The 25,598-nt window shown below is 39.2% G+C and overlaps 4 protein-coding genes across 8 annotated transcripts in view; 1 reads left to right on the top strand and 3 right to left on the bottom strand.

The window, feature by feature from the left end:
- The window catches only part of abca2 (ATP-binding cassette, sub-family A (ABC1), member 2), a 67,406-nt gene extending 65,249 nt beyond the window's left edge, over window positions 1-2,157 (top strand). Inside the window, exon 49 of one of the 2 annotated variants that reach the window (XM_061071828.1) lies at window positions 417-2,157. In XM_061071828.1, the coding sequence (XP_060927811.1) occupies window positions 417-446 (30 nt within the window). In that variant the 3' untranslated portion in view covers window positions 447-2,157. Of the gene's footprint in view, window positions 1-410 lie in introns of both variants that reach the window. The other variant, XM_061071827.1, reaches the window with a different exon arrangement.
- A 929-nt stretch (window positions 2,158-3,086) lies between these two features.
- paxx (PAXX non-homologous end joining factor) lies at window positions 3,087-8,053 on the bottom strand. Of its 3 annotated transcripts, none has more exons than XM_061071309.1 (7): window positions 7,834-8,053; window positions 7,236-7,296; window positions 7,080-7,129; window positions 5,895-6,079; window positions 5,712-5,792; window positions 4,017-4,110; window positions 3,087-3,929 (listed from the first exon to the last, which is right to left on the bottom strand). In XM_061071309.1, the coding sequence occupies exons 1-7, from the start codon at window positions 7,935-7,937 to the stop codon at window positions 3,881-3,883; spliced, it is 624 nt and encodes a 207-aa protein (XP_060927292.1). In that variant the 5' UTR covers window positions 7,938-8,053; the 3' UTR covers window positions 3,087-3,880. The 3 variants fall into 3 exon arrangements, with proteins under 3 accessions (XP_060927292.1, XP_060927293.1, XP_060927294.1); XM_061071310.1 differs by having other exon boundaries at window positions 5,712-5,762; window positions 7,834-8,052; XM_061071311.1 differs by lacking the exon at window positions 5,712-5,792.
- A 781-nt stretch (window positions 8,054-8,834) lies between these two features.
- LOC133002367 (perforin-1-like) lies at window positions 8,835-10,949 on the bottom strand. 2 transcript variants are annotated; one of them, XM_061072165.1, is made up of 3 exons: window positions 10,850-10,949; window positions 10,455-10,522; window positions 8,835-9,338 (listed from the first exon to the last, which is right to left on the bottom strand). In XM_061072165.1, exon 3 carries the CDS (start codon window positions 9,322-9,324, stop codon window positions 8,923-8,925), a length of 402 nt encoding a protein of 133 aa, XP_060928148.1. In that variant the 5' UTR covers window positions 9,325-9,338; window positions 10,455-10,522; window positions 10,850-10,949; the 3' UTR covers window positions 8,835-8,922. The 2 variants fall into 2 exon arrangements, with proteins under 2 accessions (XP_060928148.1, XP_060928147.1); XM_061072164.1 differs by lacking the exon at window positions 10,455-10,522.
- Window positions 10,950-16,420: 5,471 nt separating this feature from the next.
- Window positions 16,421-20,754, bottom strand: LOC133002429 (perforin-1-like). Its single transcript, XM_061072247.1, has 2 exons — window positions 20,721-20,754; window positions 16,421-16,922 (listed from the first exon to the last, which is right to left on the bottom strand). Exon 2 carries the CDS (start codon window positions 16,906-16,908, stop codon window positions 16,522-16,524), a length of 387 nt encoding a protein of 128 aa, XP_060928230.1. The 5' UTR covers window positions 16,909-16,922; window positions 20,721-20,754; the 3' UTR covers window positions 16,421-16,521.
- Window positions 20,755-25,598: the final 4,844 nt, after the last annotated feature.

The following is a 25,598-nucleotide window of genomic DNA, read 5'->3' as shown; positions in this document are numbered from 1 at the left end:
TGGTAGGAAACAGATATATTAAAACAGGCTTTATTTTTTTGTTAAGCTGTTTCCACTTTGCTTAAATTCAACCTTATTGAAGTACTTTTGGTGCTATTTATCACTACATTCCTCCATCAATCTGTACTTTTTCAAAAATAGAGAAACAATAAATTAAATTAGAATCACTTTGTTACAACGATGATTACAACTTGGTTGGCGGTTTTGACTTTTTTTATTATTTAAAATTAAAAAAAAAAAAATAATAATTTTTTTTTTAAATTTCGAGCAAGCCTTGCATCCGGCGGGCCGAGCTGGACCCCCTGGCGGGCAGTATCCGGCCCGCGGGCCGTATGTTTGACACCCCTGTTCTAGATAAACTTTGATATGTGAAATTGTTGGTTTTGTGTGTGTGTATGTGTGTGTGGCAGGTGCAGCTCTCCTTCAACACAGACACTCTCTGTTGAAATAAGCCACTAACACAGCAGAGAGTTGAGGGGAATAAGCAGAGAAGGAAGCTCCAGACCCATCTGTGTCTGAGCTCTGAGGCCTGGAGGGACAATGCAGCTGCTGATCTAACCCTGAGGAGGACCAACACTCTGCACTATCGAACACGGGACCAGTAGTTCAGTATTTTAGCTTCAAATGTCCAGGAGTAGCTGAGGTAGTTTGGGGTCAGATCACATGAAGCGCAGGGAGAGATCCAGCAGCAGCGGTCGAGCAATTGGACTGAACCCTTAATCCTGGAATGTTTCCATATTCATTGTTTCTGAGAATGTATCTCACTGATGGATACAGTAGGTTAGCTGCCTTTGCTAGCGACTGGTAATATGTTAAAAACCAGCACAGGCTCCTCTGAGTTGGTTGAACACGCTCCTTGCCAATAGGCTTCATGTAACCAGAGCGGGCCCTTGTTGCTTTACCAAACTAGACCTGTCTTGAGAGCATGCTGTGATGAAGCTGATTCCCAGTGGTAATGTAATACAGTCTATTTTTCTGTGGCAAGAAGAAGAATGATTTATTTTAGATATCGAAGCAGCTACAGACTGAGGCGTGTGAATTATTTTGCAATACCAGAGGATTTAGTGAAAAGCACTTTAGGTGTGTGAGCTGTTTTCCTTTTCTTTGAAGCTCATGTCAGAGACACAGGGGGATGTACGTGGCGTGGTGATTGTACGGATGGTGCCTCCCTTCTAACCACTTGTTTTGACACTGTAATATTTGGTCTCTTTCATCTGAATGCTCTCTTTTGTGCTTTTAACATATAATTTTGTTGTGGATTCTACCTAGAAGATCCTCTATAAACCGGGCACAGTGTAATAATAGTAACTCCATTTCATTCACAGTTATCAGTGTCCTACTCCTAACAGATTGAAACTGAAGTGAACTCTGCTCCTGTTCCCCGACAATGACTGCACTACCATCACTGTGATAATGAAGACAACTTTCAGATCAGATGGTGTTAACTCAAGTACAGGACTTTGTTTATGATTTGCAGACGATCTTGTCATTTATTTATGGGATTTGGCCTCAAAATGTGCCAAATATCCAAATTTACAAAATCATGGATGTTTCTCTGACCTTAAGTTGGCATGTAGTTTTAAATGCTCTCTCTCATGAGTTTTGTGATAACTGAGTTGTAAAATGTCCTGTCAGTTAATGTTTCATTACTTTTCTCACAGCTAAGTGCAGTCATGCTTTTGGTGATTATGGCTTTTTTTCCCATAAATAGACTGGTTATCATTAAAACAAGAAGAAGTGATTGTAATTGTTTTCTTCTCTGAGACTGTAAACTGGAGGGACGTAAATAATTGAATGAATTATTATATAACCAACTGTCCATACAAGAAAACATATTTAAGACCATAGCACTGATTCTTGTGAAGTTAAACCTCAGCGGGAAGTTTGAAAGTTGTTTTCACTGAAATGACAAAAGAGAAGAATCAGAGATCAGTCAAATAATAGAAACAAACGGTCATACAATGAAGAGGTAACTCATGTCACCAGCAGCCACTGGAGTAAGGTGCAATCATATATAATAATATTTCAAATATAAATGTGTTACTTTTTTCTATATTTAATATGGATGTATGACTGTAATATTTGTTTGTCATTTGGACAAAATGGCTGAGCTTAGCGTTGAAGCTCATGTATGATTAAACATGTCTTGTTTCTGAACTCTGCTTTGTGTTGGATGGTTGTGCTTTTATTTTGTTGTGAATTAGAGAATTAGATTCTGGAACTTGTTTTACTTCTAGTTTCATCACTTGGATATTCGAGCTTCATCATACAGGAACATTTACATGTACAGTCCAGAGACTGTTTTGAGTTAATCTGATCCACCTTCTTTAATTCAAATGTTGTCACGTATGTCTATGAATATTAAATACTGAATAAGATATTTAATATATAGCTGAAAGCTCTGGCTCCTACTGTACTTTTAGAGACTTTAGGGACAAGTAAACCTGAGTTCTGGGAGCACATTGCTCTAGTGGGGTGATGTGGTACTATGAGTTCTTTAAGGTATGATGGTGCCATGTTATTTAGAGCGTGCAGGAGACTAGAGCATGAAACTGGAAGCTGGAAGCTGAGCTCTCTACCTACGAGATCTTCTTGCTGTGAGGTGACATCCCAGCACCACCATGACACCTTTGCTTGATCATAATGCAATATTTCTTTTGACCTTGTAGCCAAATATAAAAGAGGCCGTCTGGTCAGTGCACAATGTTTTCAATGTTTTTGAATGATATAAAATATTATTTTATTAAATATTATAGATTAATTGTACTTACTATATTCAGATCAGAATTCAGGCCTCTGGGTAAGTAATCAGTAAACATTGTTCTCAAATCTTTAAAACAGCTCACACACTAAAGAACAAAGCAGAGACCTGATCACTATCACTTTTAGTTAAAACCCAAGAAAATTAAAGTCTATTACCTAGATGTTTTTAACTAATTTAATTATAACATATTCCATATTCATGGTAGATGCCATGTAAGAACATCATGCCATAGCTATTGTTTTTTTTAAGTTATACATTTTAGTTCCGTGTCATGCACACACATGCCCAACAATCAAAATGTTCAGTTGCAGTGTTCAAACAATGAATTTCTTATTCATTTATTTATTTCAGTACCACATGACAGATTATTTTACTATTCTTAAACAAAATAATTTAGTAATTAACAGAACAAAATATATCCAAATATCACCAGCTAGAAAAAAAAGTTAATTTCCTGAAGTTTTTCATAAATATCGAGCCAGAAGAAATGAAGAAGATGCTATCAGTTGTGAACGCCTCTACGCAGTATTTAGTCTGTCAAGAGATGTCTCTGTCATATTTCAACACTCTGACTCCATGTGTAGCTGAGAGGAATGTTAAAATACAGTTAAAATATTCGTTTTACCAGAATTAAAAACACATTTCATGACCACAATCTCACATAATTGTTTGCAATAACAGAGGATTTAGGGGAAAGCACCTTGGGAATATGAGCTGTTTGTCTTTTCTTTGTCAGAGACACAGGGCGAGTGTAAGTGTTTGGTTATTGTCCGGACGGTGCCTCCCTTCAAACCACTTTGTTTGACACTGTAATATTTGGTCTTTATGTTGAGAATGATTTCTACAATACTATTTGTTTTACACAGTCAGAACTAACAACTTGTTCTTTATTTCATTTCCAGATTAAATATCATAGGAGTTACTGCATCTTTCAGGAAGGAGACCTGATAATATAAAAACACTTGTCATTGTGATTGGTATCATATTTCATAAAAGTAGTAGAGCAGCTGTACTGATTTGTAAAAACGTTCTAATGTTGAGTGAATGGATTAAAAGCATGTTTCGTGTTGGTAGTGCATTAGAAGTGTGAGAACAGGATCTGACTGATCGACAGGATCAGTCGTCGTCTGCTTCATCAAAGGCCACGCCAGTCGCTTGCATCTTTCTGCAAAACACATGAACATTTGTTGCATTTCCTTCACAGAGAGAGTCATGGGGCTACTGGTGTGAGTTCATGTGAGATAAACTGTACTTTTTAGTTCCTGGGTTGATGAGTGACGCCCCTGGAGCTCGTCTCTTCACCGTCACTGATGGACCACAGTTCTGCTGCTGCCGGGGCTCAAACTCTGAAGAAGATAAAAAGACCATCTCTTTAACTTGAATGAACTCAGCTGCTGTCAACACCATTAACAACAACTCCTCATATTTATTACATAGCTACTGACAATCCTGATTAGTTATAAGATGTAGACAAACTTTTACTAACTGCAGGTTAGGATTGCCACAGCTTGAACTAGGGTTATCATGTAACTACCAACAACAACCACATAGGAGGAGCATTGGTTTCTCATTAATAACCATGCAAATGTCATTTTAAATGTGTATCATATTTGAGTGAAACCACAAGGAAAGAAAAAATGCTTCAATAAAGGAGCTTAATGATGTAAGTGATGGTGAAGATGGGCCTGAGACTCGGCAAGAGCTGAAGAGGGAGGAGAGGAGATGGGGGGGGGGGAAACGTGACTGATACCACACAGACAATAAAAAGAAACAGTAACATCACAAGTGGAGACTGACAGGCTCAGAGGGGTTAAATGCATAAATGAATGGGTTTAGTTTGATTGTGTGAGGGATTTTGTTGGTCACAGTATAATTGGGATATTATACCCTTCAAGTGTTTATGTTCCATGATTATGTCGAGGCTAGTATCAGCTTAGTATTTGCTGTTAATATCCCCCCCGTGATCCATTAGTGATATAACTTTGTCTATGTAGTCCACTAACTGTTTAAGTCCTAATGAGAACTGATTTAATTTAATTTAGCCTAACCTTGTTGGGTTTCTCTATAATTTTTTAGATCTTGACCTTCTGTGTAAAGAGACTTGAGATAATGTATTTTAGGATTTGGCACTTCAAATAGAATTGAATTTAAATTATTTGGTTTCCTAGCTCAAGAATGGACTTTTCCTCTATATACCTGCTGCTAGCACTTTTCCAATGATTGTTTATGGGGTAAAATTGTGTGTAGGTTGCTGTCAAAGTTGCAATACCCACTGCAGCCACTACATTGAAATCATGTTACCCACTAGCTCAGTTTTTTTGTAACGCTAAGACTAAGGTCTTTTTCAGTAGTTGATTGATTGGTTGGTATTTACGTTTAAGAGCTTGTCCAGTGTTCATGTTGTTCAGGGTTTTGGTATATGATGAAATTACTCAAATCCTGCTCTCATAATAATAATATAATGACAGCAGTGTACATAAATAATCTAATAAATAAGTAGAGTAAATGTCCTTTGCCTGTATTTGTCAGGTAAGACACCCCTTTGATTATGTAGATTCATGAACAGTCCTGCTGCTGGGGACCTTCAGTGTGCTCTGTAGACGCCCCCCTGTGGACATACCAGGTCAAACTAGCTATATGCAGTGCAGGGCCTTCCATTTTTTAAACCAGCACTATGCGCTGACGCTCAACATGACAGGACTGATAAGCAAACTATGAGTAAAACATCATAATATATATTGTCTCAAGGCACTTGACACAGAAGGTAAAGTCCTTAAAAATATAGAGAAACCCAACCGTTCCCATTGTGAGCAACACTTTGGCGGCTGTGGAGAGAAAAGACAGCCTCTTTAACTGGAAGAAACCTCCAACAGAACCAGACTCAGTGTGGGCCTTGTCAATGCGGCCATCTGCCTTGACTGGATACAGCTTTAAAAAACATACGTACCTGTGTGATTCCTCTGACGATTTTTTAGTGAACTGGGTGCCGGGGATCTAACTAGAGGGGGTTGACAAAACACATCCAGCACTGATTCCAGAGTGACCATGGGGTTCAACTCTACAGAAGTTCTTACAAGCTCAGATCTGAAACTTTATGAAGCACCGGCAGTGAATCATAAGAACAAAGTACCTTTACTGTCAAGCTGAGTGAGGCTGTCTGCCATCCTGAACAGCAGCTCCTTCAGTTCCTCTGTGGCCTGTGGGCCCTGCAGCCTGGACAGACTCACACTCAGGTCAGTTGACCCTGAGGACACCTGGAGCTCTGCCCTGGTGTCATGTACCACGACAGACACGTCCCCAGTAACACAGGCAGACCTGAGGGAAAGACGGAGGAACACTGATATCATGATCACACTCTCTGATCGACAGTCACACAGACACACACACAATGCACATGACGCACATACACACACTATGACATGTGGTAATGGTAAATAAACTGTATTTGTAAAGTGCTTTCACCCATTCACACTCATTTATACAGTGCATCTCTGTGTAGCACTTTCTCTATCATTACATTACATTACATGTCATTTAGCTCACGCTTTTATCCAAAGCGACTTACAATAAGTGCATTCAACCCCCGAGGGTACAAACCAAGAACAACAAGAATCAAGAAAGTACAATTTCTTCAAAAGTAAAGCAAAACTACAAAATACGTAAGTAAGTGCCATTTACGTGCTACTAAATTGTTAGTTTCAAAAATTGTCAGTAATTTTTTTTTGTTTTTTTGAATTTTTTTATTCAAGGTATAGTCAGAAGAGGTATGTTTTTAGTTTGCGGCGGAAGATGTGTAAACTTTCTGATGTCCGGATGTCGAGTGGGAGCTCGTTCCATCATTTAGGAGCCAGGACAGCAAACAGTCGTGATTTTGATGAGTGTTCAGCTCATCAAAATCACGAAGGAGCAACAAGCCGATTGGCAGATGCAGAGCGGCGTGAACGGGCTGGGGTGTAACGTTTGACCATGTCCTGGATGTAGACAGGCCAGGAACCGTTCACAGCACGGTACGCAAGTACTAATGTTTTGAAGCGGATGCGGGCGGCCACTGGTAACCAGTGAAGGGGGAGTTCATGAGTATCATACATAACTCGTGAACCTCTGGCACAGCTTCTTCTGATATTTCAGCACGTGGAATGGGGAAGACTGGGATCAAACCTTGGAGTTTCTGGTTAGTGGGCAATCTGCTCTGCATGCTAAGCCAAAGCCGCTGATTAGAAAGCTACTCAATATGCATCACTGGCATCAATAACAAAATAATTCACATTACACAAAGGGTTTTTAAAAGGATCACATATTGCATGTATCATCTTACCTGAGTTTGAGAATATAATCCTCTGTAGATTTCAAGGCAAACTTCTGTCTCTGCACAGACAGGTGGGGTTAGAACCAGTGGCAGGTCAGGAACAAGACAATACTTTCTCTGATGCTCTGTGAGAACCATGACGGCTCAGCAGCAGGTGGAACTTACAAACTCTTTCAAGGTGTCCTCTGTGTACTCTGTGCTCCAAACATCTGCAGCATCTGTCAGACTATAAACACACACAGTCAGCTGACACACTGACATCAACTGCACATTTAAACCAGTATAAGGTAGAATAAAGTTTAAGAGGTGTTTTATTTAGCCTGGACTGCATGTGTTCACATTAATGTCTCAGTACACACACTTAAAAGGAAGACTTCTGACCCAGACTGCCATATAAATATTTGTAAATATTACATTTCCTGGTAAATAAACAAATATGAATACACAGTCATAGTACCACCGATGATTGTATTATTGATTATGGGGGTTGCTCTTTAATACCGCATTAATTCTACGCAGTAACAATTTATTAGTTGATTGTTTTCAGTCAACATGTCGGTCCATTTCTACATCATATCAAGGCTGCTTGCTGGTCTGAGGAATATATCTTTGCCGCCAGCTACTAATTCAATTTAACCTTTTTCTACACAAGTCGTTATCCTGATAATTAGAAGGTTCAGGGTTAAACTTTCCTATTCTAAATGGAGATTAGCTCGGAGCGGTCTCCCTTCAGTAGAAACACTGATCACCAGCGTCGACTCACCAAATATAAAACAGTGCATTTCTCCGGTGTGTATAACACAGATACTTGGACTGGCTCCTCCCGTCCAACACAGTGCAGTACGACGACGGCTTCACATCCTCCATGTTCCCTCCACTGTTCAGTCAACACGAGCGTTTATATTTATTTACATTCAGTTTATCAACACAAGCAGGAAACATAACACAAAGGGCCTTCTTCTTTGGGCTTTAGGCTGTTGAGTAATACCGCCACCTAATGGACCGGAGAATGGTGGAGCTGTAATTATGAAGAAAAAGAAAATATCCCCATCACTGACTATATTTGTTCACAGATTCTATGTGTTCACTCTTGTCTGTGTTGTCTTCTGAGTCACAGCTGCTTTACTGCAGCTTCTTGTCCAATTCTCTGTGGGTGAATATTCATGAAACCAAATCCAAATGTGTTTTTTACCAGGAAGTAAGGTCCTGTGAAGTTGTGATACAGTGACCATGTTTGGTGAAAGCTGCTGATCTGCTCAGTAAAGATGGGGATTCTGTTTAATGTCTGGTGAAAAGCCTTGTGGAAAATCAATTTCAAGCATCCTCTCCAGGAAATGTATACAATTAGGTTATGTGCTCACGGTGGTGTTCACTTCACTGTGCTTGAAAATCTCTCCAAGGCTAAACAAGGCTGGAAACACAAACATCTGTAATGCAATGTAACACCTGCAAGCTTGTTCAAACTCAGAATACACTGACAAGTCTTTACCTTCTCTTATCACTGCAACACACAGTACATATCCAGTGCAACCTTCTCCTACTGACAGTGCACTTTGGCATTGTAAGAGCCGTTAGAATAAAGTCATTGTGTGTTACCTGAATTAATTATGGATGAATTGTATGTGAATGGGTTTAACTTCCGCTGAAGTACTGTATATACCCTTTTAATTGGTAGACAATAGCAATTTGCGTGTGAATAAACAAAGTGGCAGGGGAAGAGGACAACACAATTTGGATCTATCAGTTTAATCTGAATATGTTTAATCAGTTCAAAACCTGAAAGATGGATTACAGGACATTGAGAAAACCACATATGGAGATGTGTACAAGCTGCCTGTAACAACCAAAGGTCTCAGGCCTGATGACCTGCACCAAGGGTATATGAGTAATGGAGGGTGCCACCTCTCTCCAAGTAGCAGTCGTGCTCATGGGTTCCCAGCTTGATCTGACGCTGGCAGACTCCCACCAAGTCATCAAAGAGGAAGTCACTGTCGTGAACCTCAAGCCTAAGTATGTCGTTCTGCTGGGCCTTGAAATGTGTGAACTCCTCCTCCCACCAGGGGTTGGGGTTGTTGTTGCGAACAGATGTCTCCCCAAGGTCGGCAGAGCCACAAAACACCTTGACGTAGGCGTCTGGGGTTCCCAGGATGTTAGAGTGCAGATCGCTCGCACGCAGGTTGAATAGCCTGAGCTGGGCTACAGCTACAGTCAGACTGTACAGGAGCAGCAGGAGGAGAAGAAGACTGGAGGCCATGGCTTCACAGGCAGCTGTGGAGGAGGAAAAGCTTTTCAATCTGGGATGTTCTGTAACACATGCTCAGCTGTCTGTGCTTATGTCTGCACAGTTTTACATGTTCAACTCACTCCTATTTTTGAAACGTGGGTTAACTGTATAGAAGAAGTTGTCCCTTATAGCACAATCTTGAACTGGTTTACTTTAATGTTGTTGACAGCATTTATCAACATGGTCCGCTTCATATCCTGTTTGGTTTGTAGCCCCTGTTGGGCCCTCAACCATTACTCCATCGATCCTCTGGGTCAAGTGAAAAGCATCAGAGGGGTGTTTCATACGCTCATATCTTATCTGAAAGCGTGATTGAGAAAACATCCAATATCCAAAAGCAGGGCTGGAGATTTGATCCTCTCTCAGATAAATGCTACATGGCAATTAAATCATTTTAAGATGTTAAGATGTGAAAATAAAGACAAGGATAACATCTAACATCAACTCTCATTTGGACCAAAAATATGAAGCCTTAGATAATATGAAACAGTAAAACAGCAAGTTCTTCTATAACACATACACATATGCTGCATAGGACTGAAATGTCATGTAGCACATGGGTTACTGAAGAAAAGCAGCTGTGTCAACCCCACATGAATCATCACTAATGACTCAGGGAAAGTTCAGAGGTCAGGGGGGGAGTGACATCATGTTTAAGAGAACAGAGTGAGAAAAAGTAGCCTGATAACAGCTGGGTTTATTCGGACGGTTCTTCCATTCATTGCCAACTTATCTCTCATTTCCATTTGCCACAATCTTTTCTCTAATCGTCCCAGACACATGCTGTATTTATGTTTTGGACAATTCCAAAAATATGTCTCCTATTTATTTCAGACTTACGGTCATCCCAAATGTATCCATCACCCAGTTTGCTTATATCATGATAAGTTACCTATTAGTTCTTGTTAAAAGAATTAACTCTAAAGTCTTAACCTTGAAGATGGGTTCAAACTCTTCATCATGAGGCTGAGAGAGAAGGTTCCCTTTGTTTAGTTACTTCATTAAAAATCTGTTATCATAAGATGACAGCATGGTTTTTAAACAAGATTATTTTTTCTTGACAAAAAATTGATTCTTGGTTGCTTGACACAAACACTTACATTAACAGTCATATTTCATATTTAGGTATTGTTTCATTTCAGTCCCAGTTGCAGACATCAGGTTCATCCTAAACAAAAGTACAGAGAATTTTGGGAAATACAACAAAGTTTTGTTAAAAGTAAGAATTGTAAGTATTAGAGAGAAAACTCATTTAAAAGCATGTTTCATCCAGCAAGTGGAGGGATGTCAAAACATCATGTGATCAAATCAAAAAGTTAAAAAAAAAATCCCCAGAAACTACTCTTTCAATTTCTGTTACTATAAAATGATTCAAAGTTTTCAAAATTCATACCTAAGAGGACATACCTAGAGCAAAAATAGGTTAAGCTTGAAGAAATGAAATGAAAACACAAATCCACACTGAGCTAAATTACAGTGACACTAAAAAGCTTACCTGTAGACTTGACTGCCTTGACTGTGTGTAGCTCCACATGGTGTCAAAGGCAGGTAAAGCTAATATCAGCTTCAAGTCACCCGCCCACAACAACACAACCTGTTACATTCTCAGCATTACATAACACAACACAACTAGATTTCTGTCTGGCTCATTGCTCACCTTATCTGCCCCCATGAAGGGCATTGACCCCAAATATTCCATTGAAAAAAAAATTATTTCACTAAGTTGTTTCTGGTCACATGGTCACAGTGTGTTTAACCCTGATAACACAAAGGTGTTGATATTATTTTAACTCCCACACATCAAATATTGGTAACATATTATTTGACATGATCGGTCATGGTTCTCATACAAGTTTGGCCTCAGGATAAGGAAATACCAAGTATTGGTATGTCTGCAGACAAAATGTAAGTGGGCAGGAGCTGTCAGTCGGATGTCAGACTTCACCAGAACCCAGTTTTACATGAGACTACTAATTTAATCAACATGCCAGAAATAAGATTTGTCCTCAATGTACCTGCTCCAGGATTCTGCAAATTTTTCCAAATGGATAAAACCATCCAACAATTAACAAATGTATGGGCATTCTATCATTAGTTTTATTTAGACATTTATTAGAACCGTACATGACACCCATGATCCCCCATAAACGTAGAACTATCTTGAGACTAATCAGGGATTCAAAAATATAGGACTAATATTGAATAAGCTTTTTGCATTAGTAACTTATTGATTTTTGAATGTTTTCTTATTTTCATTATTCATCCTGTGTGATATACTTTTCAAAGTTGCAATATGAGTTATCATCATTATTATTTCTATTTCTGTTATAATTATTATTTTTTTAAATTATAATTATTATTATTATAAGCCCTGTAAGCTGATGATGTGTGGAGATACTGAAAACTGGAAAAGGAAAACAAGTTTATTCAGTAAGAAATAAGAGCTGTGAACAGGCCATTTGCACCTTCTGTCTTTACTCTAAAAACAAACAGCTCCTCCCCTTACAGATAACAGACGCCAAGATATTGCATCATCCTCTCTGGAGGCGAGTGTGAAAATTTAGCCCCACAACAGCTGGATTTATTTGCTCCTTTCACACGTCAACCTCCATTTACAATATCTTATAGACATTTGAGACACTTACAGGATTTGTTCACTTTTATTTTCTGGAATTGTAAAAAGCTATTGCTTTACTTGTCACCCTGGGAAAAGTAAACGTATAATTATCTTATAATTTTTTTTGTCAATCCACACTTAATTTGACTTTCTTTGCCCACCTGTAGTCAGAAGATACAAATTGTGAATAAGTTGTTTATTCATCACTCTTTATTTATTATTATTTATTATTAATTATTAATTAATTATCAGTTAAATTTGTGAACATGTTATCAACTGTTGGACGTCCACTGTTATGAAGCGACTCTGTTTACGCTCACCTTTCTAATTTTAACCTGTTTTTGGTCTCTATCAACATCTGATGGAAATACAACATCCTGTTATATAGCTACATGCTCTATTAGGTTCACCAGTGAGTTTCAAACTGTATCTGTTTGTCATTTGATGCCAATTGGCAGCACCCAGTGGTTTCACAGCTTTCCTGTCCAGGCCCTAGTCACCATCCCACAGGACCCAAAGGTGGCGTGGCCTCTTCTATTTTTATAAATAGACAATCATTTTTTAATCTTTTTTTCCTCATCTGTAACTTTATTGTATTTGTTGTTTCTAATCCTGTCTGACCTTTAACCCTTGTGTGGTGTTCGGGTCTGTGGGACCTGTTTTTAATGTTTGCTAAAAGAAAGACAATAATCATTTTTCCAACCTGAGACTCAATGGCCTTGGCTCATTTTCTGTGATGAACATATAAAAGAACATATTTTCAGTGACTGTACATCCCCCCTACACATTTCAAGCCCTTCTGCTTCCTCATTACTGCACATTTTACCTTCTGTCGCGCAGGAGACATTCTATATTTTCTCTCACAATATCCCAGCTGCAAATTTGGGGCAGGATACAACAAATACATAGCTTTGACTGTGTGGCTCCTTATCACAATCCATGAAGATGGCGTAAAGATTCTCTGCTCAGAGGGCCTTAGAAAAGATTTTTGAAGAGAGAGAAGATTTGGAAGACAATGAAGAGGAAGAGTTTTCAGGATATGAAGATCATATTTCTGTCAATTCAGAGTCTGACAGTAAGTTTGAAGAAGAGGATGAGAATGACAATCAGCCAGCTCAAAGAATTGCCCGTCTGCAGTCAGCCCCAGGACCAGGCCGTACGTTGTACTTGATTTTCTTTTTTAATTGCATTTTATCACACAAAACGAAAAGCTCTTTATTCTTAAATGTGATTTAACTGGGGTAAATGACAAATATTAACCATGAATGCTGTTTAGTGGCTTGTTATTTGGACAAAGAAAACATCTGTTATGTGTTTTTACATGAATTGTTATCGCTGTATTATTTGAAAGACCCAATAATGCAGTTGGTCCATTAGACCCGCAAACATTGGCTGAGCGACAAAAACATGACCACCACACAAGGGTTAAAAGTAGCAGTCGCTGTAGCGGTAGTAAAACTATTACTAGTAGTAGTAGAAGTAGTAGTAGTAGTAGTAGTAGTAATAGTGCTGCTGAACTAGAAGTACTGGTTGAAGTAATGACATAGCTCCTGCAACAGTACTGGTGTACTACATCTGTTCAATTATTAATAGGAGCAGTGAGACACAGGAAACATTGTCAATTCAAGACACGAGAAGAGAAAACAAAAGAAACTCTCATTTTGCATCGAGAAGGATATTACAAGTCTTACCTGTCGTCTTGATACCTTGGTTTTTCACCTCTCTGTCTGCAGTCCCGCACAGCTCGTATCAGTTCGATATAAAACCCTCCCATAAAACCTGCTACACTCTCAGCATTACACAATAGCACAGATATAGAATGACCCCCAAATATTTTATCTCCTACACAATAATGTTGAGAAGACTGCACTATTGTCAAAGCAGTTAATACATGAGCTAACATGTCAAAATAATACTTTTGCTTAAAACAAAAAGTTGATGATTGACTCATAAACTGATCAAATGGGGGAAATGACGATGTAATGAGAAAAGATTTTGTGATGCACCAACATTTTGTGACAAAATATCGAGACACTTTGTCACACAATGTCTTTTCCAATGCAAACATGAATCAGTCACTATTTGAGCAACTACATCTGCTGCTACTTAGTGTAAATGCTGCTATTTCCCTCATCCGGTGGATGAACACTATTTATATGTTTACTTGGGGTTCAGCGAAAACCTGCATTTCAATTCTGTCTATAGCTGTACATACGGCAGAGTTAACAATAACGTTGACTTGATACTGTCCAAGTGGTTGGAGTCACAGAGAATAAACTCTGACACTGCAGTTTCCTGTACAGTCCTGCTCCACAGTCCTTAACCACATTCACATCTGCTTTCTGGAAAAGCCTTGAAAACACATTGACCGCATGTTTCATATTTAGGTCTCTCTGCTCATTCACACAGTCTGTGTTAAAACTGGTCCACTGGGAACCTAAAGAGGCCTTGTAGAGATTTCTTGTAAACAGACATCAAACAGTCGAGTTGTGATAAGATTCTGTTTTATTCACTATGTGTGTATCCATCAGGCTGCACTCACTCCAAATACAAAGCACTTCTGCGATGGGCAATGAGATTACATACAAAGTCAATGCAGAGACACCTTTTTTTCATCAGTCTCGTCGGACAACAAAAAATGCACTTCTCATTTCCATCTGTGTGGCCATGGTCTTATCCTGAGGCCAAACTTGTATGAGGACCATGACACGGAAATTCCTTCATATTTGAAATTCCTTCAAATGTGAAGATGATGACCCTACACAATGGATCATCACCATACGCTCCCAAATCTTTTGGAAGCTGCTTTCTCTACTCCTTCCTAATTGTCCCTTGTGTCTTGAGATGAACAATGTGCAGAAGGACATCAGGCAGAGGGCAGTATGCAATGTTACCTGCTGGGACGCTCCAAAGTGGACCGGCTGCACTTCAGGACTGTGCTCACAGGGATAAGTACTGACAAGTCAACATGAAATAAGCCTTAAACTCAGTCACATAGTTTATAACTAGTAAAGCCAGAGGAGGGAAATAATGGAGGAATACTTTTCCATCATCTTAGAACGACAAGTACAGCTTAAAACATGGGGAATTATTTATGTTCTGAGCTACAGCCTCGTGTCTGGAAGTCGAACACTCTGACCTCAACCTTGTGTTCTGATGCTATTCTGTTCTTTTTGGTCTCTCAATAATTTTGAGGTCTCAACTTTAAGATGTTAAAATGAAATTTACAGCAGATATGACCCACTGCTTCCTACTCAGTGTCATGAGGTGGAAAACATTCTGATAAGTGTAGGTTTCTTTAGTTATATGGGCTGAATGCATGACATCTATTGTACTTCTGGCCGTCCTGAGAGAGGGATCCCTCAAATGTGTCTCTCTCTGAGGTTTCTACGTTCTTTTTACCTTGTTAAAAGGATTTTTAGTAGTTTTTCCTTACTCTCGTGGAGAGTTAAGAAGAGAGGATGTCACACCTTGTTAAAGCCTGTTGGAATTTCAAACTTTTAACTATAGGTTGTGGCTGACAGAATTCTAAACAAATCAAGATAGCATCATTTCAAATTATATTTGTACTCTTAACCAAATAAAGATGAGTAGTTTTAGCTAGATATAAGGCCTTAGTACAAATTATTTTATAATAACCTTTTCCTCTCCTAATGTTTAATCTACAAAAGTGTGCGTCATATTGATGTCAGTCTCACAACTGTCTTGATAGGAGGTCAGACAGAGTGACGTTGTTGACTTAATTTTGGATGTTGCTTTGGTTTCGAGGATCCTAATGTTTACACAGTCAGGCTTGTTTTGATATAGCTGAAACATAATATTCTTTGCTTCGCGGGACAGCACCTTTGGCCGACATGGCATCTGCTGAGTGAAGGCTTTTCAAGATGTAAACAGGTTGCCTAGCAACAATAGCGTCATTGGGAGTGTCTCCCTGTTCTACTTCCGTATTCCAAAAGCCAGGAGGATGGATTACGCCCGCGCACTTCCGAGGAGGAGGAACGAAGATCTACTGTTATAAAATAGACAGGCGCTGGATGTTCATGGCGCTCTGATACAACTAATGTACTGGAAGCCCATTGCTTTGCTGTAACCTGTTCATTGTTTCCTAAATAAATACTTTGATTGAGCAAACCGAATTCGGCTCTTCTTCTCTTAAAGAATAAATGAACACGCTTTAACAAGCCCTATGAGACAAATTGGGAATTGGGAATATGGGCCATACAAATAAAATTTGATTGATTGATTGAAATAAACAATCTTACTAAAGAAATGGGAAATGTGTGTAAAAATGAACTGGAACTCACAGTGTCTTTTACTGCTCTCCATACACTTGTGTAAGGTTCATACGGAATTCATTATACCTAGCACTGTGCAAGTTTTACATTTTGCAATATTAAACTGTTTCACTCCCACAACATGATGATAATGAGAAAGCACACAGAGACAAACTTCTTTCAGAACAGTTTATTGTTCATTTTCAAGGTATAAAATACCCAATGATTCAGTGGGACTTGTTCTGATCTGTACACTGTATCTGCTCGATGATTGTCTCAGTTGAGGCTGTAGGCGAAATAGAGGGTGCCACCTTTCTCCAAGTTGCAGTCGTGCTCATGGGTTCCTGGTTTGATCGAAAGCTGGCAGACTCCCAGCAGGTCATCGAAGATCAAGTCCTCATCGTGAACCTCCAGCCTCAGTATGTCGTTCTGCTGGGCCTTGGGGTAGGAGAACTCCTCCTCCCACCAGGGGTTGGGATCGTTGTCACGAATGGATGTCACACCCAGAGAGGCAGAGCCACAGAATGCCTTGACGTAGCCGTCTGTGATTCCAAAGATGTCAGAGGGAAGACCACTTGCCTGCAGGTTGAACAACCTGAGCTGGGCTTCAGCCACAGTCAGACTGCACAGGAGCAGCAGGAGGAGAGGAAGACTGGAGGCCATGGCTTCACAGGCAGCTGTGGAGGAGGAACAACAAATTCAGATTGTAGCTAGTATTCTGAAATGTTTTCTCGAAAGTTTCATGATTTAAATTCACATCATAATGGCACGAATACTGTGTCTCTTATACATTTTACTGGGATTTTATCCAACATTTAAGTATTGGTATGTCTGCAGACAAAATGTAAGTGGGCAGGAGCTGTCAGTCAGATGTCAGACCTCACCAGAACCCATCAGTAAGATTTGTCTTCAATGTACCTGCTCCAGCATTCAGCAAATATTTTCAAATGGATAACACTATCCAACAATTAACAAATGTATAGGCATTTTATCATTAGTTTTATTTAGACATTTATTATAACTGTACATGACACCCATGATCCCTCATTGAGACTAATCAAGGATTTAAAAGATATTTGGTCAACTGTTGTATAATCTTTTTGTAGTAGTAACTGATTTTGATTGATTTTTGATTGTTTTCTTATTTTCCTTGTTTTCCCTATTCATCTTTTGTTATACACTTTTCAAATGTGCAATAAGAGTTATTACTATTATTATTATTATTATTATTATTATTATTATTGTGATTATTATAAACCCTGTAATCTGATGATGTGTGGAGATACTGAAAACTGGAAAAAGAAAACAAGTTTAGTCATTAAGAAATAAGAGCTGTGAACAGGCCATTTTGCACCTTCTGTCTTTACTCTAAAAACGAACAGCTCCTCCCCTTACAGATAACAGAAGCCCAGATATTGCATCATCCTCTGGTTATCTTCTTTCCACACACAAACTGCAGAAATAGACATTTATAAGATATTGCGTCATCCTCTCTGGAGGCGAGTGTGTGGAAATTTAGCCCCACAACAGCTGGATTTGTTTGCTCCTTTCACACCTCTACCTACATTTACAATATCTTATAGACATTTGAAACACTTACAAGATACGTTCACTTTTATTTTCTGCAATTGTAAAAAGCTATTTCTCTTTAATTGTCACCCTGGGGAAAGTGAACGTAAAATAATTTAATAATTTTTTTTTGTCAATCCACACTTGACGTGACTTTTCTGCCAACCTGTGGTCAGAAGAAACAAATTGTGAATAAGTTGTTTAGTCATCACTCTTTAACCCCTTGTAGACGAATGTCGCAAATTAGCCTCAAACCCCATTCCGGTTTTAATTCCGCCGAGGTGCCTGATGGTGCAAATACTACACATACCAAGGTATAGTGGTAGGAGTGGAAAATACATACTAGACCCTTGGGACTTTGCAGCAAAGTTGTTTTGAGGTATTAAGCTGTATTTGAAATACTGTGATGATGGAACAGCAATGATTGTACAGAAACATATGTTGTTATTCAATTTCAAGCAAAAGCAGCATCAATACAATAATCTACATACTGGAAAATTTGTTAAATTAAGGTTATGCCCCATAATGTCGCTAATTTGCCTCATACCTAAATTTATATCTATTGTATATGCTATATTGAAGGCAATAAGGGGTTAAGTTGAAGAAGTGCACTTGTTATCAAATGTTGCACATCCACTGTCAAGAAGCGACTCTGTTTACGCTCACCTTTCTAATTTGAACCTGTTTAAGCTGTGATTGGTCAAACATCCTGTTATATAGCTACATGCTCTATTAGGTCACCAGTGAGTTTCTAACTGTATCTGTCTGTCATTTGATGCCAATTGGCAGCACCCAGTGGTTTCACAGCTTTCCTGTCCAGGCCCTAGTCACCATCCCACAGGACCAAAGGTGACCGGGCATCTTCTATTTTTATAAATTTACAATCTTTTATTTGATATTTTTTTCATCTTTTCTTCATCATCTGTAATTTTGACTGTATTTGTTGTTTCTAATCCTGTGTGACCTTTAACACTTGTGTGGTGTTCGGGTCTGTGGGATCGGTTTCAATGTTTGCTAAAAGATAGACGATAATCATTTTTCCAACCTGAGACTCATTGTCCTTGGCTCATTTTCTGTGATGAACATATAAAATAACGTATTTTCAGTGACTGTACATCCCCCCTACACATTTATATTACATAAGTGGTGTTCGGGTCCACTGGACCCAGGGGTAAGAAAAGTGTGGAAACTGTACATTTCAAGCACTTCTGCTCCCTCATTACTACACATTTTACCTTCTGTCTCAAAGGAGACATTCTATATTTTCTCTCACAATATTCCAGCTGCAAATTGGGGGCAGGATACAACAAATACATAGCTTTGACCGTGTGGCTCCTTATCACAATCCATGAAGATGGCGAATAGATTCTCTGCTCAGAGGGTCTTAGAAATGATTTTTGAAGAGAGAGAAGCTTTGGAAGATAATGAAGAGGAAAGGGTTTTCAGGATATGAAGATCATATTCTGTCAATTCAGAGTCTGAAAGTGAGTTTTAAGAAGAGGATGAGAATGACATCAGCCAGCCCCAAGAAAAGCACGTCTGCAGTCAGCCCCAGGGACCAGGCCGTCAGCAGCCAAAAAGAGGACACACCCATCATCAGCCAGCAAGCGATGAAATATAGATGTCAAAAAATTATAAAATTGAATGGCCAAGGATTGAGCCACCCCGCATGGCTACCAATGTAATAAGGATGCAACCAGTGCCAACACAGATAGCGCTCACTCAAGTACAGGAAATCAAGTCTTCTTTTGAACTTTTCATCCCAGATTCCATCCAGAAAATCCCAATGGATTTCACTAATTTGGAAGGACAGTGTGTTTTTGGAGAGAGGTGGAATGAGATGGACCGAGCCCATTTATTTGCATACTTTGGGGTTGTTATTCTTGCTGGGGTTTTGAAATCCACACGGGAATCCACAGAATCCCCTGTGAGATGCAGAAACTGGCAGAGAACCTTTCTGAGGAACAATGTCTCTTGAAATCTTCCGGATTATTTCCAGGATTATCTGCTTGGATAACAGAGACGACAGACCAGCTCGTGGCAGAAAGACAAGATAGCTGCCATCAGGACAGTATGGGACAAGTGTGTTTTACAACCCTGGGCCTAATGTCACTATTTATGAGCAGCTGATGCCATTTAGGGGTCGCTGCCCCTTCAGGCAGTACATACCGTCTAAACCCGCAAAATAAGGAATCAAGATCTGGGCTTCCTGTGATGCTGCTTCATCGTATGCACGGAAGTTGCAAGTGTTGCTCATGTTGTGTAAACTGCCAGAGGGTGTTCAATTTATAATTGAGTTCCAAGAAATAAATATCAATACTGATATTTGTTTTTTCCACCTATATCTTGTTTGTATTTGATTTTTCTTTTTTAATTGCAATCACAAAAAACAAAAAGCACTTTTATTCTTAAATGTGATTTAAATGCGGGAAATGACAAATATTAACCATAAATGCTGTTTATATGGCTTGTTATTTGGACAAAGAAAACATCTGTTTAGTATTTTTACATGAATTGTTATAGCTGTATTGTTTGTAAGACCCAATAATGCAGTGGGTCCATTAGACCCGCAAACATTGGCTGAGCGACAAAAACATGACCACCGCACAAGGGTTAAAAGTAGCAGTCGCTGTAGCGGTAGTATAAGTAGTATTAGTAGTAGTAGTAGTAGTAGTAGTAGTAGTAGTAGTAGTAGTACTAGTAGTAGTAGTAGTAGTTATAGTGCTGCTGCACTAGAAGTACTCGTTGAAGTAATGACTTAGCTCATGCAACAGCACTGGTGTACTACAGCTGTTCAATTATAAATAGGAGCAATGAGACACAGGAAACACTGTCAATTCAAGACATGCAAAGAGAAAACAAAATAAATTCTCATTTTGCATCGAGAAGGATATTACAAGTCTTACCTGTCGTCTTGATACCTTGGTTTCTCACCTCTCTGTCTGCAGTCCCGTGTTTTAAAGGCCAGCGCAGCTCGTATCAGTTCGATATAAACCCTCCCATAAAACCTGCTACACTCTCAGCATTACAAAATAGCACAGAAATAGAATGACCCTGACATATTTAGGCTCTTACACAATAATATTGAGAAGACTGCACTATTGTCCAAGCAGTTAATACATGTTCTAAAATGTCAAAAAAATACTTTTGCTTAAAACGAAAAATGCGTGGTTGACTCACAAAATGATAAAATGGGGGAAATGACGATGTAATGCGAAAAGATTTTGTGATGCACCAACATTTTGTGGCAAAATATCAAGAAACTTTGTCACACAATGTCTCTTTTTTCAGACATCAAGTCAAGTTGTGATAAGATTCTGTTTTATTCACCATGTGTGTAGCCATCAGGCTGCACTCACTCCAAATACAAAGCACATTTGCGATGGGTGATGAGATTACATACAAAGTCAATGCAGAGACACCTTTTTTTTTCATCAGTCACGTCGAGCAATGAAAAAATTCACTTCTCATTTTCATATGTGTGGCCGTGGTTTTATCCTGAGGCCAAACTTGTATGAGGACCATGACACAGAAATTCCTTCATATCTTAGAGCAGGGGTGTCCAAACTTTTTGTCTTGAGGGCCACATACAGAAAAAAATACCAAGGACTGGGCCACTCACGCCGCCACGCCCCCTGCCCTGGAGTGGACTGTTGACAGTCGCGTCGCTCAGAGCGGGGGGGGGGGGCGTGGCGGCGTGGCGTGGTGGCGTTCTGAGGGACAGCTAGCAAGTCAGCAAAGCAATTCACCGCCAGACCACTAGGTGGAGTAACGTTTTTTGTCAAAGATAACCTTAGAGACACCTTCTTTGTGTGTGGCAGTCTTTGTCGACTGTTTATTTCTTTTTCTGCAGGACAAATTTGTCCCTGATTTTTCTACACAGCTTCGTACACTCGTCGACCTGCAATCGACGTCAGCCGAGATCTCCTTCCAGGATTTGCAGGTCATCTGCGTGTCCTTGTATTTAGTCAGTGACGGGTTATACAAGTGGTCATACTTTCAGATCTCTTCTGCCAAGTGCTTTTCTATTTGGTCCATATCCGTTCTTCTAAATCTTCCTTGGTTTCTGCCGGTATTATGGGGCATGAAACCGGAAATATGACTCTGGAAAGGATGTAGTTAGCAGACCAATCACAGCCTTACAGGCTGTGTGAGGCTTGCGTAGCTTTGTCGTATAGTTACAAAAATTTGTGAATGCACGCAAGCACGAAAGAAGGGGCATGCAAGCACGCAAGGGGCTCTTGCGTGCTTGCGTGCCCCTTCTTGCGTGTCTCTGAAAACGCAGAAGCATGCACCGGCCTCTCCCCTGTCGAAGAAGCCTGGCCCCATAAAGCAAAATAAAATGCTTTAAGTAAGTGCCATTTGAGTGCTACTAAATTTTGAGTTTAAAAAAAAAAAAAGAACCTGCTTTCTCTACTGCTTCCTAATTGCCCCTTGTGACTTGAGAGGGACAATGTGCAGAAGGTCAATAGGCAGAGGGTAGTATGCAATGTTACCTGCTGGGACGCTCCAAAGTGGACCAGCTGCACTTCAGGACTGTGCTTACAGGGATAAGTATTGAAAAGTCAATATGAAATAAGCCTTAATGTGTTTTGAAGGCTTTTCCAGAAGGCATATTTGAATGAGGTTAAGGACTGTGGAGCAGGACTGTACAGGAAACTGCAGTGTCAGAGTTTATTCTCTGCGACTCCAACCACTTGGACAGTATCAAGTCAACGTTATTGTTAACTCTGCCGTATGTACAGCTATAGACAGAATTGAAATGCAGTTTTTCTCTGAACCCCAAGTAAACGTATAAATAGACATATAAGTAAGCAACATATAAGTACCAACATGAAAGTACACAAGCAACATGTAAGTATACAACATACAGATACACCCAGTCAAAAAGGAACAGGGTAGAACTGCAGTGTATAACTATACTGCAAACAAGTAATGTTCATCCACCGGATGAGAGAAATAGCAGCATTTACACAAGTGCAGCAGATGTAGTAGCTCAAACAGTGACTGGTTCATGTTCGCATTGGAAAAGACATTATTTGACAAAGTGTCTTGATATTTTGTCACAAAATGTTGGTGCATCACAAAATCTTTTCTCATTACGTCGTCATTTCCCCCATTTCATCATTTTATAAGTCGACCATCCACTTTTCGTTTTAAGCAAAAGTATTTTTTTTACATTTTAGAACATGTATTGACTGCTTGGACAATAGTGCAGTCTTCTCAATATTATTGTGTTGGAGTATTTCGGGGTCATTCTATAGCTGTGCTATTGTGTAATGCTGAGAGTGTAGCAGGTTTTATGGGAGGGTTTTATATCGAACTGATACGAGCTGCGCTGGCCATTAAAACACGGGACTGCAGACAGAGAGGTGAGAACCCAAGGTATCAAGACAACAGGTAAGACTTGTAATATCCTTCTTGAGGCCAAATGAGAGTTTCATTGTTTTCTCTTCTCATGTCTTGAATTGACAACGTTTCCTGTTTCTCACTGATCCTATTTATAATTGAACAGCTTTAGTACACCAGTACTGTTGCAGGAGTCATTACTTCAACCAGTACTTCTAGTGCAGCAGCACTATTACTACTAATTATAATACCGCTACAGCTACTGCTGCTTTTAAAGGTCACACAGCGTTAGAAACTAAAAATACAGAAAAATTACAGTTGATAACAAAAAAGATAAAATAAAATATTGTAAATTTATAAAAATAGAAGATGCCCGGTCACCTTTGGGTCCTGTGGGATGGTGACTAGGGCCTGGACAGGAAAGCTGTGAAACCACAGGGTGCTGCCAATTGGCATCAAATGACAGACAGATACAGTTAGAAACTCACTGGTGAACCTAATAGAGCATGTAGCTACATAAAAGGATGTTGTATTTCCATCAGATGTTGGTAGAGACCAAAAACAGCTTAAACAGGTTAAAATTAGAACGGTGAGCGTAAACAGAGTCGCTTCATTACTGTGGATGTGCATCTATTTTATAACAAGTTCACTACTTCAACTTAAAGAGTGATGAATAAACAACTTATTTACAATTTGTTTCGTCTGCCCACAGGTTACCAAAAAAAGTCACGTCCAGTGTGGATTGACAAAAGATATTATTAGATAATTATACGTTTTATTTCCCCAGGGTGATAATTAAAGCAAAATAGCTTTTTATAATTGCAGAAAACTAAAATGAACAAATCCTGTAAGTGTCCCAAAGTGTCTCAAATATCAAAAGATATTGTAAATGTATGTAGAGGTGTGAAAGGAGCAAATTTATCCAGCTGTTGTCGGGTTAAATTTTAACACTCGCTTCCAGAGAGGATGATATATCTTATCACAATATCTTATAAACGTCTATTTCTGCAGTTTGTGTGTGGAATAAGATAACCATGTGGGCGTCTGTTATCTGTAAGGGGAGGAGCTGTTATATTTTAGAGTAAAGACAGAAGGTGCAAAATGGCCTGTTCACAGCTCTTATTTCTTAATGACTAAACTTATTTTCCTTTGCCAGTTTTCAGTATCTCCACACATCATCAGCAATGTTTTACAGGGTTTATAATAATAGTAATAATAATAACAGAAATAGAAATAATAATAATAATAATAATAATAATAATAATAATTAATTTGCATCTTTGAAAAGTATATCACAAAAATCAATCAAAATCAGTTACTACTACAAAATGATTATACAACATTAGACACAATTTTCAAAAATCCCTGATTAGTCTCAAGATAGTTCTACATTTATGGGGAATCATGGGTTTCATGCACTGTTCTAATAAGTGTCTAAATAGAACTAATGATAAAATGCCTAAACCCTTGTAAATTGCTGGATGCTTTAATCTATTTGAAATGCCCATACATTTGTTAATTGTTGGATGGTTTTATCCATTTGGAAAAATTTGCAGAATCCTGGAGCAGGTACATTGAAGACAAATCTTTTTTCTGGCATGTTGATTAAATTAGTTTTCTCATGTAAGACTGGATTCTGGTGAGGTCTGACATCTGACTGACAGCTCCTGCCCACTTACATTTTGGCTGAAGACAGCCTAATACTTTCATGTTGGAGAAGGTCCCAGTAAATTGTATAAAAGACACAGTATTGGTACCATTATGACAAGACTATTAAATCATGAAACATTTCGAGAAAACATTTCAGGATACTAGCTACAATCTGGATTTGTTGTTCCTCCTCCACAGCTGCCTGTGAAGCCATGGCCTCCAGTCTTCCTCTCCTCCTGCTGCTCCTGTGCAGTCTGACTGTGGCTGAAGCCCAGCTCAGGTTGTTCAACATTCGGGCAACTGGGCTTCCCTCTGACATCTTTGGAACCACAGACGGCTACGTCAAGGCATTCTGTGGCTCTGCCTCTCTGGGTGTGACATCCGTACGTCACGACGATCCCGACCCTTGGTGGAAGGAAGAGTTCTCTTACTTCAAGGCCCAGCGGAACGACATACTTAGGCTGGAGGTTCACGATCATGACATGATCTTCGATGACCTGCTGGGAGTCTGCCAGCGTCAGATCAAACCAGGAACCAATGAGCACGACTGCTACTTGGAGAAAGGTGGCACCCTCCATTACACCTACAGCCTCAACTGAGACAATCATCGGGCAGATACAGTGTACAGATCAGAAAAAGTCCCACTGAATCATTGGGTATTTTATACCTAGAAAATTAACAATAAAATGTTCTGAAAGATGTTTGTCTCTGTGTGCTTTCTCATTATCATCCTGTTGTGGGAGTGAATCAGTTTAATATTGCAAAATGTAAAACTTGCACAGTGC

This window comes from Limanda limanda, chromosome 5 (assembly GCF_963576545.1).
Source record: "Limanda limanda chromosome 5, fLimLim1.1, whole genome shotgun sequence".
Lineage (NCBI taxonomy): Eukaryota > Metazoa > Chordata > Actinopteri > Pleuronectiformes > Pleuronectidae > Limanda > Limanda limanda.
The sequence above is the reverse complement of the archived record's forward strand: the minus strand, read 5'-3'. Positions and strand labels throughout refer to the sequence as shown.